Source organism: Chenopodium album, chromosome 1 (genome assembly GCF_948465745.1).
Source record: "Chenopodium album chromosome 1, dcCheAlbu1.1, whole genome shotgun sequence".
Lineage (NCBI taxonomy): Eukaryota > Viridiplantae > Streptophyta > Magnoliopsida > Caryophyllales > Amaranthaceae > Chenopodium > Chenopodium album.
The window spans coordinates 90,660,357-90,675,958 of NC_137834.1; the positions used below are offsets into that span (position 1 = coordinate 90,660,357).

Below are 15,602 nucleotides of genomic sequence, written 5' to 3' on the forward strand. Positions count from 1 at the left end.
TTCTATCTCAATTTTATTTACTAAATTATTTGAGCTCAAAACACACATCACTAGCTTAGGTTATATTTAATCACATAATTAGTGGTAGGAAATTAGGGGTTATATGCATATTTGTTTACTGTGTTTTACACTTAACTCTTATATCATAAGCGTTAAAGAAATACACATACTCTATACTTTTCAACTTTTGTATGACTGTATATTTAAAGTTTATCAACTTTTTGTCTAATATATTCGAGTAAATACAGGTAAAAATCTATTTGTAAGAAAGTCGAAAGGATTACGTACCTTGCTAATTAGGTGTGTTTGTTTTTTCAATTACTGTTGTTTTTCTACAAACACATTTTTAATTGTTTATAGTTTTTTATTTTAATACATTAGCTTCATATGTAATTCAATTAGTAGTGCTACTAATTTTCATAATAATATCTTCACTCTTATATATCGGACTAGTTACAAAATATTCAAATTTATTAAACATATTTGTACGTCAAAACAATATCTAAAGTACTTGCAACAATGAGTATTGCTATACTACCCCATTTTTCAAAATTCTAATACATACCCAATATTTCATTTTTTTTGTCCATGATAGTTCCTAAGGAGTTAGACTTCCTTTGTAATTATTTTTGCCTTTTTTGTAAACACTATTTCACCCTCACATCTCACAATAATTATATATTTCATTTTCTTATACTTTATCTAATATATACGGAGTATTTTTTTTTAATACAATCATTAATCATATTAGATATTTCTTACTCCATATTACATTTCATATTTTAACTAGTAACTTTTTTTTGTCTTTTTTACTCATTTTCTTAGACTCGTATCACTTTATCTACCATTTCATTTTTTTCTTACTTTGTATTTTTGTTTCCAAACAGTAAATGTTACTAGTAACACTTTCAGAAATAGATATTCTAATATTATCTCAATTGTTTGTAAATTCTACTCTTATCTTACTTTTTTTTTTTTTTTTTTAAAGACTTTATTGATGGATTAATATTTTTTGTATGTAGATATGAGAAAATAATTGAAAAATGGATTAAAATAGCAAATAATGCAATCTTAAACGGAAACATCAAATTGAAAAATAGAGCAACCTTTAAAGCTAATCCGGAGTGCTTAGTGGTTGTCACTTTATTTTCGTCCTTTCAAATTAATTAATTGATAGAGTACTACGTAGTAAAATTTTGACAAAATCACAGAAACTTCCTTGTATTTAAGGTAGTGAAGTGAAGTAGTTATTGTTGGGTTCTAGGAGGAGTAACTGGCCCTTAGTCCCTTACTGCTAGGAGATTGTGTAGCAGCCAATAACGAACCCATGATTTCTTCCTCGTACCCGTATATGTGTCCTATGATTTTAATTTTTCTTTTAGTAAATTTAAATTAGTATTTAACTTCCTCAAACAAAAAAAATAAAATAAAATTAAATTAAAGGGGTGGTTTAGAGCTAGGGGTGAGCAAAAATTCCGGGTACCCGGAATTGGAACCGGAACCGGTTAGGAACCGGCGGGTCCGGAACCGAGATTGGACCCGGTGGTTCCAATTCCGGGTAATAAATTAAGGACCCGTTTATAACCAATTCCAATTCCAATTCTCAACTTTTTGGACCCGGAACCGGTTGGGTACCCGGTTACCCAATATATCCTAAACTAAATAAATTTTAAATAATAAAAATATGTTAAATGTATCTAATTTGTACAATAAAAAAAGTATTATTAATACCTAACATGAATACAAATAGCTTAATGCATATATAAATATAAGTATTACACACTAATAATGATACTAACTAAAATAAGAATTATAATTTGTATTATTATTTTAACAATTACATACATAAGTGGGTACCCGGAACCGGAACCGGTACCCGGTGGTTCCAATTCCAATTCCTAAAATTTAGGACCCGGTTAAACCAATTCCAATTCCGGTTCCAAATTTTAGGACCCGGTTCCAACCAATTCCAAGTCCGGGTCCTAAAATTTTGACCGGGTACCCGGTTTGCTCACCCCTATTTAGAGCAATGGTAAGAAGCAATCAAGCAAAGATACGCCGTTGTCACGGAGTGAATGGTGGCGAAAATTGGGGAAATTATTGGTCGCCACAATCTTATTATGCTCAGATTTACCTCTCTTATCAAACTGACCATCTTTTTTTCTGGATAAGGTTAGGTACAATTAGACACATTAGCGTATAATTTAGTTGTTGCTCTTGTTATTAATACTACAATTATTATAGTAATTGACAATCATGTTACTTGTTAATTAGTGGTTTGTTGCATTGCAGGGTACTGTTTATACTGTAGATACTTGTATAATATTGGTACTCAGCTCAACTAATTAATTTGCTAATTTTGTGATGTATATAGTCTTGAAAATAAAATTAATTCTGAACATAAAGTATTGAGTGTGACGGACTCGTTAGGTACTCTGTGTTTGGGGTGACAGATTTATAATCTGAGACTTATAATGTAATATGTGATCGAGATTCATTGTTTATAATCCAAAAACTAAAATATGAAACTCGTTGCCGAATTGTATACCCGTTGCATGAGTAATTAACTAATTTTAATTTATACAGCAAGAAGTGTCCATTTCTACATGAAATAGTGATGTGGTCCAACCCAAGGCATAGAAAAGTTGTTTTCCTTTTTGTATCATCGATTAAAAGATGATGATCTATTTTTATTTATACCCCAATTATAGAACTTCCCGGCACCTTTCATTTAAATTTGGGTATTAATTATAGCTATGCTAGTGAAAACAAATTATACTCAGCAGACTTCTAAGTTCTAACTGTAGTAAAAATTTGCACAGTAGTAAAATAGTAAGTTATTCTTTTTTTCTTTAATTTGCTTTTCATCCCTTTTAATGATCATCCCTGTTAAATCACCAGGCTACCTCAGAATTATTTGTCCCCCTTACAAATGATTATTATTGATTGGCCAAGTGTTGTGATTGATGTTATGTTTAGCTTATTTTATTTTTTTTAATGGGTAATACTCTGTACATAATAATAAGTTTGTGCAACTAATATATATTTGGATAAGTTAATTCAATATACTCCGCACAAAATAAGTTATAATAACTTCAAGGAATATATGTTGAAAAAACAACAAATAAGTTCACATAAATTTAAATAAAGTGAAACAAGTTGAAGCGGACAAACACACCCTTAACTACTTAAGCACTTAAAAGCCTCTAATGCTAAACTACAAAAATTAACAAGACTTATGGTGAAATTTTGTTACAATGCATTACAACTCTTGGTCTCACAATACATCATTGTAATTTTTAAATTTGTCACTCTGCCACATACAAGAATTAGCCTTTGACCTATAGTATATATAAAGTGCATTTTTTTGAAAGTTATTTTTTTAAATAAAAATAAGTAAATAAATAAAATCTTGACATTATATGATTAATATCTAGATGCTAGAAGAATTGGGCCAAGCTATTGTTGGTAGCAATGATGGCTAATATTCTAAATCCATCTCTCTACTCAGAGAAAAGAAGAACACACGCTGTTTATTTTTAGCTTATTTGATTTTACATTTTTACTTTTACCAAGAGGTTGTGTAATTCCAATTTGCAAAATCTGTAAAAAGCTGGAATAGTATGGTTAACTGGCAAAAGTGCAATTATATCTATCCCTCTTTTATAACATTACAAGTTTACAACCCAATAAATATTACTACTATATAGACAACAAATGAGTAGTGTAGAGCAATAACAAGGAGAAGAAGGAGCCTTTTGGCTTTAGGCATCAACGATTCGCATCAAAAAGGCTGGCAAAAAATATTTTCTCTTGCTTGAAAGTTGAAACGAATGGCATCATTGTTCATCAGGGTGAAGCTGGATGCATATATTCAAATTCTCAACATTAGATGACAAAGAATGATATAAAATGGACCGTTTTCAAAAAGTATAGGCGGAGAAATAAAATACTACGTATATTACGTACAATGTAATGTTATTTTTTGTTTTTTGTCATTTATAATAACTACTCTTTTCGCCTCATTAATTTTCATGTTCGTCTAGTAATTTAGTGATAGTTGACATAAAAATTTAGTATAATGGATAGAGAGAGATCGAAAACAAGTAAGAGAAAGCAAATATTTGAATTGTTGAGTTAAAAAAAGTAAATAGAGCCGGTTTTTTTTTTTTTTTTTTTTTTTTTTTTTTTTTTTTTTACGTATAATTAAAAAAAAAAAAAGAGTAAACAGATAATTCATAGTTGACATGGTCACATGGATTTAATATATCAATGAAAAAAAAAATGGAAATCTATGACCTACTTTTTATTCTTCTTTTCTTCATTTTTTTTTTCTCCCTCAAGGAGTCAAGGAGAGTATGTTACTTATTTTTGCACATAGCTTCTAAAAATTGTTGTAAAAATATGTACTCGTATAAGTATGGAGCATGCATATAACTAATAACTAGTTTTAATTCTTTTAAAATAAAATTAAAATATTCTTTAGGTTAAACAACTTCTCTTATAAGTGTGTGGTCTTTTAAAGTTTTAATGTTATACAGATAGGGAGAAAAAGAAAAGTTGATTGAGTAGTACTCTTACTTAACATGTGTCATATTCATTTTCGATATCTTTTAAGAGTTTGTTTTCTTTAACATATATTTTTTTTTATTTAAAAAAAATTTCTTTAACATATTTTTCAATTGCACTAAACTTTTTATGTATTTTCTCTACTTTTCTAAACCTTTTTTTTTTATTCCATTCGTAAAAACAACAGTCATAGCTAATCCATGAATTTATTAGCCTATTATTTCTCTACTAAGGGAACAATATATGGTATGCTTAATTATATCTTCGGTCTAATTTTAGGATTAATTCATTTATATTAGCATCATAATATTTCATTTATTGTCAAAAAGCAAAGTTATAATTTGATGAAAATTTACATTTTAGATAATTTTATATTCCCCTTGTTTTGATAGGCCGGGCCCGGGAGACAATGGCAATAGTTAGGAAAAATATATGCTATGATTACACATTTACACATTACCTTTATTCAAGGTAGTGAGATCTTAAAAAGCCTCATTTCTGAATAATATTGTATAGTAATGATAGCACAATCCCCACTGAAATCTTTGAAGTGGGGGGTGTAAAGGAAACTGGCTATATTGATTTCAAATATATTAATAATCAAAATTAGCACAAGGTCAATATAATAAAGTATAAAGAGGAAGTAAATATATATTATACTCCATAGTAGTATAGAGAGAACCATCTTTAATTTGATTTATATTATACGAGATTACGAGTACAGTATTTCAGCCGTTATGAAGAAGGTTCTCATCACCTTTTCACCTCCCTCCCAAAGTGGCTTTATTATGGGAGTACAGTTTGAAAGAGATGTTGCTAAATTAATATTGGTACTACTATTCCAGTCTTCCCTAAACATGGCTCTAGTTATAGTACGGATAAGATATGGCCGCACATGCGACATGCCTGCTCGACAAGCCATGTTACGATAAATCTTCATTGAGTTTTTCGTTGGATAATCATGACACGTCCAGACATGATAGCCGCTAAAAATAAATTAAAATTACACTTAAACACATATGCTGGACATGTGCACAGATGTACCTTCATTAGTTAACCTTTAATACGTTGTGGCTCAACACAAGGCACAACCATTGCTTCATATTATATAAGCCGGTTATAATTCTAAAAACTTCATACACACATTTAAATTAATCTACACATGTAGAACATTTGCTTTTTATGAAAAACAAATGTATTCCGTACATGATAACCCATATATAGCAATTAGCAATATAGCAATATAGCATGGTGGGTCAGAAGTGAATTTCACGAACCAACATTGCCTGCCACTACGCCATCCTTACAGCAAGCAATATTGGGATCTTCTTCTTAATCTGTCTCTTTGATGGCCCCATTTTCATCCTAATTAACAAATCTTTGTGTATCTAATTGAACACTTTAATAGTCATAAAACTTTGTGAAATCTAGTTTGTATTGCTAAGGTGGGACAATACAGAAATTGTTTTTATTTTTATTTCCATAACAAATTAGTATTATCTGCAAGATTGCAAGTGCAAAAAATTATAATTTTATCTATGAATTAACCTCTCACACATCTTTTGTTTAACCCCAGCAATTTTGATTTGTAACATATAAATTCAATTAACAACTAAATCCTAGCACATTCTAATTCAATATTTGACTAACGTCGTCACTTAAAAGATAATACCCCCTCCGTCTCTAATAAGAGAAAGAGTATTAGGAAAAGATAAGATAAATATTGTGAAGATAAATATTGTGAATATTAGAATATATCTTAGAATATATTTTGTGAATAACTTGAGGTTATTTGGCTTGCCCTCCAAGTACCCTAACATATATATAATTGTATGTGGCCTTTTATGTAAGGATGAAATACAGAGAATATTATTCATACAATTTTACATGGTATCAAGAGCCTTGTGAGATCCGATTTTTTTTCTACATCTCTGTTTTTCATAAATATATTCTGTGATTGTGCATTGTTTCTGTGCGTCTCAAATCAATTCAATTTTTTTTTTCTCTCTTTTTCATCTTTGTCAGTGAGAGATGCCAGGAGGGGATGAAGGGAAGCCAAAGGTCGACTTGACCTTTCACCTAGATTCGAGTGACGGACCAGGCAATGTTATCACCCCTATTCAATTGAAGGGTGATAATTATGATGAATGGGCTAGGGCTGTGAGGACGGCTCTAAAGGCTAAGAGAAAGTTCGGTTTTATCGATGGCACAATTGTAAAACCGACTGCATCTGAGAAGCTTGAGGATTGGGTGGCTGTTCACTCTATGTCGGTTTCTTGGTTGTCAAATACCTTGGATCCGATTGTACGGTCAACTATTGGGGATTATGATGATGCGTGCTTGCTGTGGACGAATTTGAAGAACAGGTTTTGCGTGGTCAGTGGCACTCGTGTGTGTCAATTGAAGCGTTCGTTGGGTGAGTGCAAGTAAGGCTCCAACGAAGCAGTGGCTGTGTACTTTGGCCGATTGTCCAAAATTTGGGATGAATTGACATCGTATGTCTCTGTCCCAAAGTGCTCGTGTGGTGCGTGCACGTGCAACATCGTGGCTCAAGTTGAGAAGATTAGAGAAGAGGATTATGTACATCATTTTCTCATCGGTTTAGATGACGCATATGCATCGATTCGAGGCCAACTCTTGGCGCAAGAACCTCTGCCAAGTGTGACAGAGCATATCAGCAGCTTGTTCAAGCTGAGCAGCTGCGTAGAGGGGAGTCAACTCGTGATAATTCACGAGATAATGCTGTTGCCTTCAAGCTTCAGTACGATCCAAAGGCGAAGCCACGAGACAACTCCGATAAATTTTGTAAACACTGCAACCGTGAAGGGCACGATGAGGCTACGTGCTTTCAACTTCATGGGTTTCCTGACTGGTGGGGTGACCGGCCTCGAGGAGGCCGTGGCCCAGGACGTGGTGGTTCAACTGCTGGCCGTGGAGGACGTGCAGGGGGGAGGGGCAGAGGGTCATATTCCTCTGTTCGAGCGAACAAAACAGGTGGGCAGGCTGTCTCACAGAGCAGCAGCTCTGCTCCTCCTTCGAGTAGTGATGCGGCAGCACTTGCAGGGGTTTCGGCAGCTCAGATTCAACAGCTCCTTGACCACCTAAACTCTCTTAAACCCAAATTGCACGGTAAGAATGAATTGGGTTGGATAATTGATACCGGAGCCTCAAACCATGTGACTTGTGATCTCTCTTATTTGGAGAATGTGACGAATGTGACCCATTGTCCAGTGGGATTGCCGGATGGAACTTATGCTGAGGCCTCTAAAATAGGCACAGTCACATTGGATGGCGGCTTGATGATTACAAACGTCCTTTATGTGCCTCAATTGAATTGCAATTTAATTTCCGCAACTCAATTAAGTGATGAATCAAATTGTATTATGCAATTTACTAACAAAATTTGTGTTATACAGGACCTAATGACAAGGAAGGTGATTGGAGCGGGTGAACGTGTGGATGGACTTTATTATTTCCGAGGCGTTCCAACAGTGAAGACTTTGAAGACAGATGGGGATCAATCTACAAAGTTGTGGCATCAACGTTTAGGGCATCCTTCGGGAAAAGTTCTTGAGCAACTTCCGTTTGTGAGTAGTAGTAATAATTTTAAATATTGTGATGTATGCCCTAGGGCAAAACAACATAGGAGTAGTTTTCCTAAGAGTCAAAATAAAGCTAGTCGGATATTTGAACTAGTGCATTTAGATTTGTGGGGGCCTTACAAGACTCCTTCGTCTTGTGGTTCGTATTATTTTTTAACTATTGTCGATGATTATTCTAGAGGAGTGTGGACCTATTTATTGAAAAATAAAACGGAAGTTGCATACATGTTTTATAATTTTGTTGCTATTGTGAAACGACAATTTTCTCAAGAAATTAAAATTGTGCGTAGTGATAATGGTACGGAGTTTAACTCTTTGAAAGAGTATTTTTTTTAAGAATGGGATACATTTTGAGACATCGTGTGTGGGCACACCTCAACAAAATGGGAGAGTTAAACGAAAACACCAACATATTTTAAATGTAGCTAGAGCCTTGCGATTTCAAGCCAATTTACCTATCAAATTTTGGGGGGAGTGTGTGCAAGCGGCTTGTCATCTAATCAATCGAACCCTTTCTCGCTTACTTGATTATAAAACCCCCTTTCAAATTTTATTCAACAAACAACCTTCATATGAGCATATTAGGGTGTTTGGGAGTTTATGTTTTGCATATAATTTACGTAGTAAAGGGGACAAATTTGCTAGTAGAAGTAGGAGGTGCGTATTTGTTGGGTATCCTTTCGGGAAAAAGGGGTGGAAAGTCTATGATTTGGAGACTAAGGAATTTTTTATTTCGAGAGATGTGACGTTTGTGGAGCATGATTTTCCATTTATTAGCCCGCCTACTACTACTACGTTGCCTGTCTTTGTGAGTGGAGAAGAAGGGGCAAGTGATGATGAGGTTAGTGTGTTTGGTGAGGGATGTGTCGGTGATGATGAGGGCTGCCATAGAGATGTTGAGACAGCCCAACATGAGGCCGAGACAGAGCAGTCCACAACCCCCCTGCGGCATGAGCAGGTTGTTCACAGCTAGGCCGTGGAGGGCACTGCCCGCCACTCTGATCAGCACGCTGGCAACCCTGCGGGTGCTGGTGCGGAGTGTGAGGAAGACAGCAACGCAGGTGAGTGCTTCCAGCAGTCCGTGCCACACTCACAAGCCGAGCAGCAGCAACGAGGTGCTCTAGTAGAGCTTGGCAGTGACAATGCCTTGGGTAGAGGCATGAGACCGACAAAAACCCCTGGTAAATTCCGTGATTTTGTGATGCATACTATCCGAAATAAAAGTCCATCTACACCAACTCAGAGTTCACTCGTGATATCACCTTCCTCAGGTACTGTTTACCCGATAACACATTTTGTTGATTCTCACCGTTTTTCTGTGAACCATAGAAAATATATTGCTGCTATTACAGGAGGAAATGAACCCAAAAGTTTCAGGGAGACAATGAAACACGAGGGTTGGAGAAAGGCAATGGCAGATGAGATAAAGGCACTTGAAGAACAGGGTACTTGGGTGCTAGAAAAATTACCACCTGGTAAAAAGGCACTTGGGAGCAAGTGGGTTTACAAAGAAAAATATGATGAGCATGGGAACTTGCAGAGATTGAAGGCGAGGCTAGTCATTTTTGGTAATCATCAAGTTGAAGGTTTAGACTACAACGAGACATTTGCTCCAATAGCAAAAATGGTGACAGTTCGAACCTTCCTTGCAGTAGCGGCGGTGAAAAATTGGGAAGTTCATCAAGTGGACGTCCATAACGCATTTCTTCATGGTGATTTGGAAGAAGAGGTATATATGAAAATTCCCCCTGGTTTTGAGAAACATAATTCTGATAAAGTATGCAGGATGAAGAAATCGTTGTACGGGCTCAAACAAGCTCCAAGATGTTGGTTTGCAAAGCTAGCTACAGCTTTGAAAAATTATGGCTTTAAACAGTCATACTATGATTATTCTTTATTTACTCTGACAAAGGGTAAAGTGCAGCTTAATGTGTTAGTATATGTCGATGATTTAATTATTGCAGGCAATGATAAAAACGCTTTGCTCAATTTTAAATCATATCCAGGAGATTGTTTCAAGATGAAAGATCTTGGAGTGTTGAAGTATTTTTTGGGGCTAGAGGTAGCCCGGAATAAACAGGGAATTTTTATTTGTCAGAGGAAGTATGCTTTAGATATTATTACTGAAGCTGGATTACTTGATGCTAAACCTGCAGAGTTCTCTATGGAACAAAATCATAAGTTAGCATTGTCTCAGGGAGAATATTTTCATGATATTGAGAAATATCGGCGCCTTATAGGTCGATTGATTTACTTGTCTGTTACGAGACCTGATTTAGCATACTCTGTGCATATTTTATCCCAATTTATGCAAAATCCCAGGATTGATCACTGGGAAGCAGCTCTGCGAGTCGTTAAATATTTGAAGAAGAGTCCGGGACAGGGAATTTTATTGAGATCTGATAGTGCTTTGCAGTTGGAGGTTTGGTGTGACTCAGATTGGGCAGGTTGCTTTCTCTCCAGACGTTCCTTGAGTGGTTGGTTTATACTTCTTGGTTTGTCCCCAGTGTCATGGAAAACTAAGAAGCAACCCACTGTGGCTCTTTCCTCATCAGAAGCTGAATATCGCTGTATGAATGCAACGACTTGTGAATTGAAGTGGTTGAAGCGACTACTTGGTGACTTAGGTGTGAGACATGAGAATGGGATGCACCTCTATTGTGATAGTCAGTCTGCGTTATATATTGCGCAGAATCCAGTGTTTCATGAACGAACAAAACATATTGAGTCAGATTGTCACTTTGTTCGGGATGCAATTACAGATGGGACGATTATACCCTCGTATGTTCCTACGACGGTTCAGTTGGCTGACATTTTTACAAAAGCTTTAGGAAAAGCTAAATTCGAGTTTCTACTTCGCAAGTTGGGTGTCCGAGTTCCGTCCTCTCCAACTTGAGGGGGGGTATTAGGAAAAGATAAGATAAATATTGTGAAGATAAATATTGTGAATATTAGAATATATCTTAGAATATATTTTGTGAATATCTTGAGGTTATTTAGCTTGCCCTCCAAGTACCCTAGCATATATATAATTGTATGTGGCCTTTTATGTAAGGATGAAATACAGAGAATATTATTCATACTATTTTACAAAGAGGAATGTAATTTAGGGACGGAAGGAGTATCAATTTGGATACTCTTGTAATCTTGTTGATCAATGAACAAAGAGAGTAGAATGGAACTAATATCATCATTATTCCAATACTTGAATCAATACTTTCATGAATTGAAGATAGGAATTTTATCAAGAGAGGGTTATGTGGTAATATTTGATCAATTTGAAGTCATTGTCAATTACATTAGGTGATATTTTTTTTCATCATTTTGATAATTACAATTTGTTGTTCTAATAAGTTACACGTACGTTGTTGTTGGTAAAGCTTTTGTCTTCTGGAGTACCAACTACGTAGCACATTGGAGAATTTAGAATTGCAGTGCAACTGGCCCATGTAGAAGAAAAAAAGGCCCATATTATGTTTTTTCATTAGACCAAGGCCCACATTGATAATGATCCAATGCAGAGCCCAATTGGACTGGATTTATCTGATTTATCAGCTAAAATCTAAGCGACCTTTGCTGAAGATAACTCAAGCGGCTTGTAGCAGACCTGAATCTCTAACTTTCAAGAGCTTCTATACAGTTACGAGATGTATGTGTAATTATAATAGCAAGTTTTATTTTGTGAGTTTAGTTAACGTGACTTTAAGATCGTTTCCTACATGAGTTTGCTGTTATTGTAATCCCATTTGCTATGAACAAACAAATAACTACTTATTTATCAAGCACTTTATTACAACAGCTAATACAATTAATTTTAGCTTTTACTAATTTAAACAATTCAATACAAATTTATTGCCTATTAGTTTATGATTAGGTATAAATTACTCTGTACTTAATAATTCTTGCATTTGGGATAGATGTCTACTGATAAAACTTTTTCTCCCCTAACAATTTTTATTTTTAAATTTTTTTTTTTTTTTTTTTATCTTTAATGTCACCTACAAACTAAAGCAATATTTTTTGGTGCAGCAAATCACACCATGCGGTAAGGGTTACTCGAGTTTTTTTTGCTAGAGGTTACTTGAGTTTTTCAGTCGGGGGTTACTTGAGTTATTTGGTTAGGGGTTACTTGAGTGGTTCGAATAGAGGTTATTCTAGGGGTTCTTTCAGCTAAGGGTTAAGGGATAACTCGAGTTTCTTGGTCAGGCCGTATACAAAAAATTGTGACTCGAGTAATCCATGACCGAGAAATTCCTCTGACCAAGAAACTCAAGTAACCCCGAAAACTTGAGTAACCCCACACTGAGAAGCTCAAATAATTCCGTAAAACTCAAGTAACACATGACCGAGAAACTCAAATAACCCCTGCTGTACGGTATAACCTGCCGCATATAAAAATTTGTGAAATTAAACACCGAAAAGAAGGACCCCATTCCATTTGACGCATTACCAATACGGCAATACCAACGAAGAATCAATGACCAATTAAAAAACTCTGATTCCACTCCAAGTCAACAAACAGAAATCAACTCTAAAACTGGAGAAACTTAACAAAGTGAACTAATGCCCAAAAGCCAGAAAAATGAGAGCAGAGACAGTAACACTGGTGCTATACAATAAACAAGACCCATAACTAAATGATGCACTAAAGAACAAATTTCAGTCATTTTCAATTTCATATAGATTTATTGCAATTAGTTTATTAGTAATAAATTACTTAATAATTCTTAATTTCTTATAGTTGGGGTGTCTAGTGATACACCTTTACCTCCCCTAACAAGTTTTAAAAATTGTCAACTAGAAATTAAAAAAATTGGTCAAAAAGAAGGACCCCATTCACAATATGTTGGAAGCATTACCATTACCAAGGAAGAATGACCAATCAAAAACCTTAAAAACACTCATTCAACTCCAACTCAAATAACAAACACAAATCAACCCTTAACAAATTAAACTACAGAAACTTAACAAACACCAGAACCCAGAAAAATGAAATCAGAGACAATAACACTGGTGTTAGTAAACTTAGCAGGAATAATGGAAAGAGCAGATGAATCATTACTACCAGGTGTTTACAAAGAAGTTGGAGCAGCACTTCATACAGACCCAACTGGGTTGGGCTCACTAACACTATTCAGATCCATTGTTCAAACCTCATGTTATCCACTTGCTGGTTATCTTGCTATTCGCCATAATCGAGCCCATGTTATTGCTCTCGGCGCTTTTCTTTGGTCTGCTGCTACTTTTCTCGTCGCTTTCTCCTCAACTTTTTTCCAGGTCTCTGTTTTTTTTTTCATTGACTTTTCTGCTTTTGATTGATCTACCTTACGTTGACTTTTTTTAACCAACATTTCATGTTTAGAGCCTAATTCACGAATTTTGTTCTAATCAGAGACCAATTTATTTACTACCAAGTATATAAGTAAGGTAATGCATAATGTTAGTAGTTTGTTTGATTCAGGGATTCTTAGGACATAAGGTATCTTCTATAAAGGTGTTGGATTGGATTTGGATGGTTACATTTTATAATAAGTGATTTTAATAGTGATGAAAAATTTAATTGTATCAATTGGGGACATTGTACTAGTAGTAAAGTTCTGAAAATTTAATGACCTGAAGTTTTGTTATTTATGGACAGCTCCCATCCATAACTCAATTGCTGGATCACTATTATGAATCTTCAATTCTGAGTTCTGATTGTATAATCAGGTGGCAGTGTCAAGGGCATTGAATGGTATTGGACTTGCTATTGTTATACCTTCAGTACAGTCCCTGGTTGCAGACTCCACTGATGACAGTAATCGTGGCACGGCGTTTGGATGGTTACATCTCACAAGTGGCCTTGGCTCAATCCTTGGAAACATCTGCTCAGTCTTGATAGCCTCAACGACCTTCATGGGAATCCCTGGCTGGAGGGTTGCTTTTCATTTAGTCGGAATAGTTAGTGTAATAGTTGGCATTCTAGTACGGCTGTTTGCCAGTGATCCCCGCTTTGTAGATGAGAGTGAGAAGGCAAAAGAGGGGAATCCGCGAGTGTCTTTTTGGGAAGAAATGAAGGAGGTGTTAGAAGTAGCAAAATCAGTAGTGCGAATACCATCCTTTCAAATATTTGTTGCTCAGGGTGTTGCTGGTTCATTTCCATGGTCAGCATTGTCATTTGTACCAATGTGGTTGGAGCTTATTGGGTTTTCCCATAAGACTACCGCGCTCCTTATGACTATATTTGCTATTGCCGGTGCTATAGGGGGGTTTTTTGGAGGTAGAATGGGGGATATCCTTTCAAGACGTTTGCCCAACTCTGGACGAATCATTCTGTCTCAGATAAGCTCTGGTTCTGCCATTCCATTGGCAGCAATATTGTTGTTAGGATTGCCGGATGAACCTTCCACTGCCTTTTGGCACGGTTTAGTTTTCTGTATTATGGGACTTATCATAACTTGGAATGCAGCAGCCACAAACAAGTATGTCCTGTTCCTCACTTAGGCCCTTTTTTTTTTTTTTTTTCTTTTAATTGCAAAACCATTATCTGAACTTACCTTTTGGCTTGTACATTCACTGATGGTTATGGTTTATCAGCCCAATCTTTGCAGAAATAGTACCTGAGAAACATCGAACAAGCATATATGCATTGGATCGCTCTTTTGAGACTACACTAGCCTCATTTGCTCCTCCGGTAGTTGGTATCCTAGCTCAACATGTTTATGGATATAAGCCAGCTGAAGTAGGGTCATCAGATGCTGCAGTTATTGAAACTGACAGAGAAAATGGTGCATCACTTGCTAAGGCACTTTACACCGCGATTGGAATTCCATTTACAATTTGCTGCTTTATTTACTCCTTCCTTTACTGCACATACCCCAGAGATAGAGAGCGAGCGAAGATGCAAGCTTTGATAGAATCAGAGATGCAGTTAATGGAAGATGGCGTTTCTCCTACTCTATCAGAAGACTCCCCACTTCAATTTTCAGAATCAGATTATCAAAGTTTTAATGGTAGAAACTCAAAAAGTACTGGATATGGGGGTGATGATGGTCTTGAATTTGATGAAAATGATCAAAAGACCCTGCTTCCACCCCATGTACCTCTGTCAGATTCTAGAAAACCAATGTGATAATTGTAAGGTCATCTTTTTCTTATAAAATAACTTTTACAGCTTTACTACTCGAAAATGTATATACATGTCTTACTTTGAGTTTGAGAATATTCATTACTCATATTACATGCTTCTCTACTTGACTACTATCATTTTTGTAAGGGTGTTGCAAAATTGTAATACTAGAAACATTGTGTCTTAAAATTAAAGCAATCAGTTCTGTCATTCCATTAGCAGCAATACTATATAGCTAGGATGTAATTCAAACTCTGATAAATTCCGCGATAATCTAAGGATGATCTACTGTATCCTTTGTTACTAGCATATTTTTATTATCT

General features: G+C 35.3%; 2 protein-coding genes across 2 annotated transcripts; both read left to right on the forward strand.

Moving 5' to 3' along the window:
* The first annotated feature begins 6,600 nt into the window (after positions 1 to 6,600).
* LOC145638786 (uncharacterized) lies at positions 6,601 to 11,067 on the forward strand. The gene is made up of 6 exons (XM_081689819.1): positions 6,601 to 6,995; positions 7,084 to 7,149; positions 7,199 to 7,889; positions 7,986 to 8,152; positions 8,796 to 9,129; positions 9,178 to 11,067. The coding sequence occupies exons 1-6, from the start codon at positions 6,601 to 6,603 to the stop codon at positions 11,065 to 11,067; spliced, it is 3,543 nt and encodes a 1,180-aa protein (XP_081545945.1).
* Positions 11,068 to 12,997: 1,930 nt separating this feature from the next.
* Positions 12,998 to 15,368, forward strand: LOC145626635 (uncharacterized). Its single transcript, XM_081679106.1, has 3 exons — positions 12,998 to 13,448; positions 13,881 to 14,632; positions 14,748 to 15,368. Exons 1-3 carry the CDS (start codon positions 13,161 to 13,163, stop codon positions 15,280 to 15,282), a joined length of 1,575 nt encoding a protein of 524 aa, XP_081535232.1. The 5' UTR covers positions 12,998 to 13,160; the 3' UTR covers positions 15,283 to 15,368.
* Positions 15,369 to 15,602: the final 234 nt, after the last annotated feature.

Excerpts from the sequence above, each read along its gene's own strand:
- LOC145638786 (XM_081689819.1), top strand. The coding sequence starts at position 6,601 with ATGCCAGGAGGGGATGAAGGGAAGCCAAAGGTCGACTTGACCTTTCAC. Across the intron at positions 7,890-7,985 it reads TGATTACAAACGTCCTTTAT|GACCTAATGACAAGGAAGGT; the intron begins GTGCCTCAATTG and ends TGTGTTATACAG. Across the intron at positions 8,153-8,795 it reads AAAGTTCTTGAGCAACTTCC|TAAAGGGGACAAATTTGCTA; the intron begins GTTTGTGAGTAG and ends TAATTTACGTAG.
- LOC145626635 (XM_081679106.1), top strand. The coding sequence starts at position 13,161 with ATGAAATCAGAGACAATAACACTGGTGTTAGTAAACTTAGCAGGAATA. Across the intron at positions 13,449-13,880 it reads TCTCCTCAACTTTTTTCCAG|GTGGCAGTGTCAAGGGCATT; the intron begins GTCTCTGTTTTT and ends TTGTATAATCAG. Across the intron at positions 14,633-14,747 it reads AATGCAGCAGCCACAAACAA|CCCAATCTTTGCAGAAATAG; the intron begins GTATGTCCTGTT and ends ATGGTTTATCAG.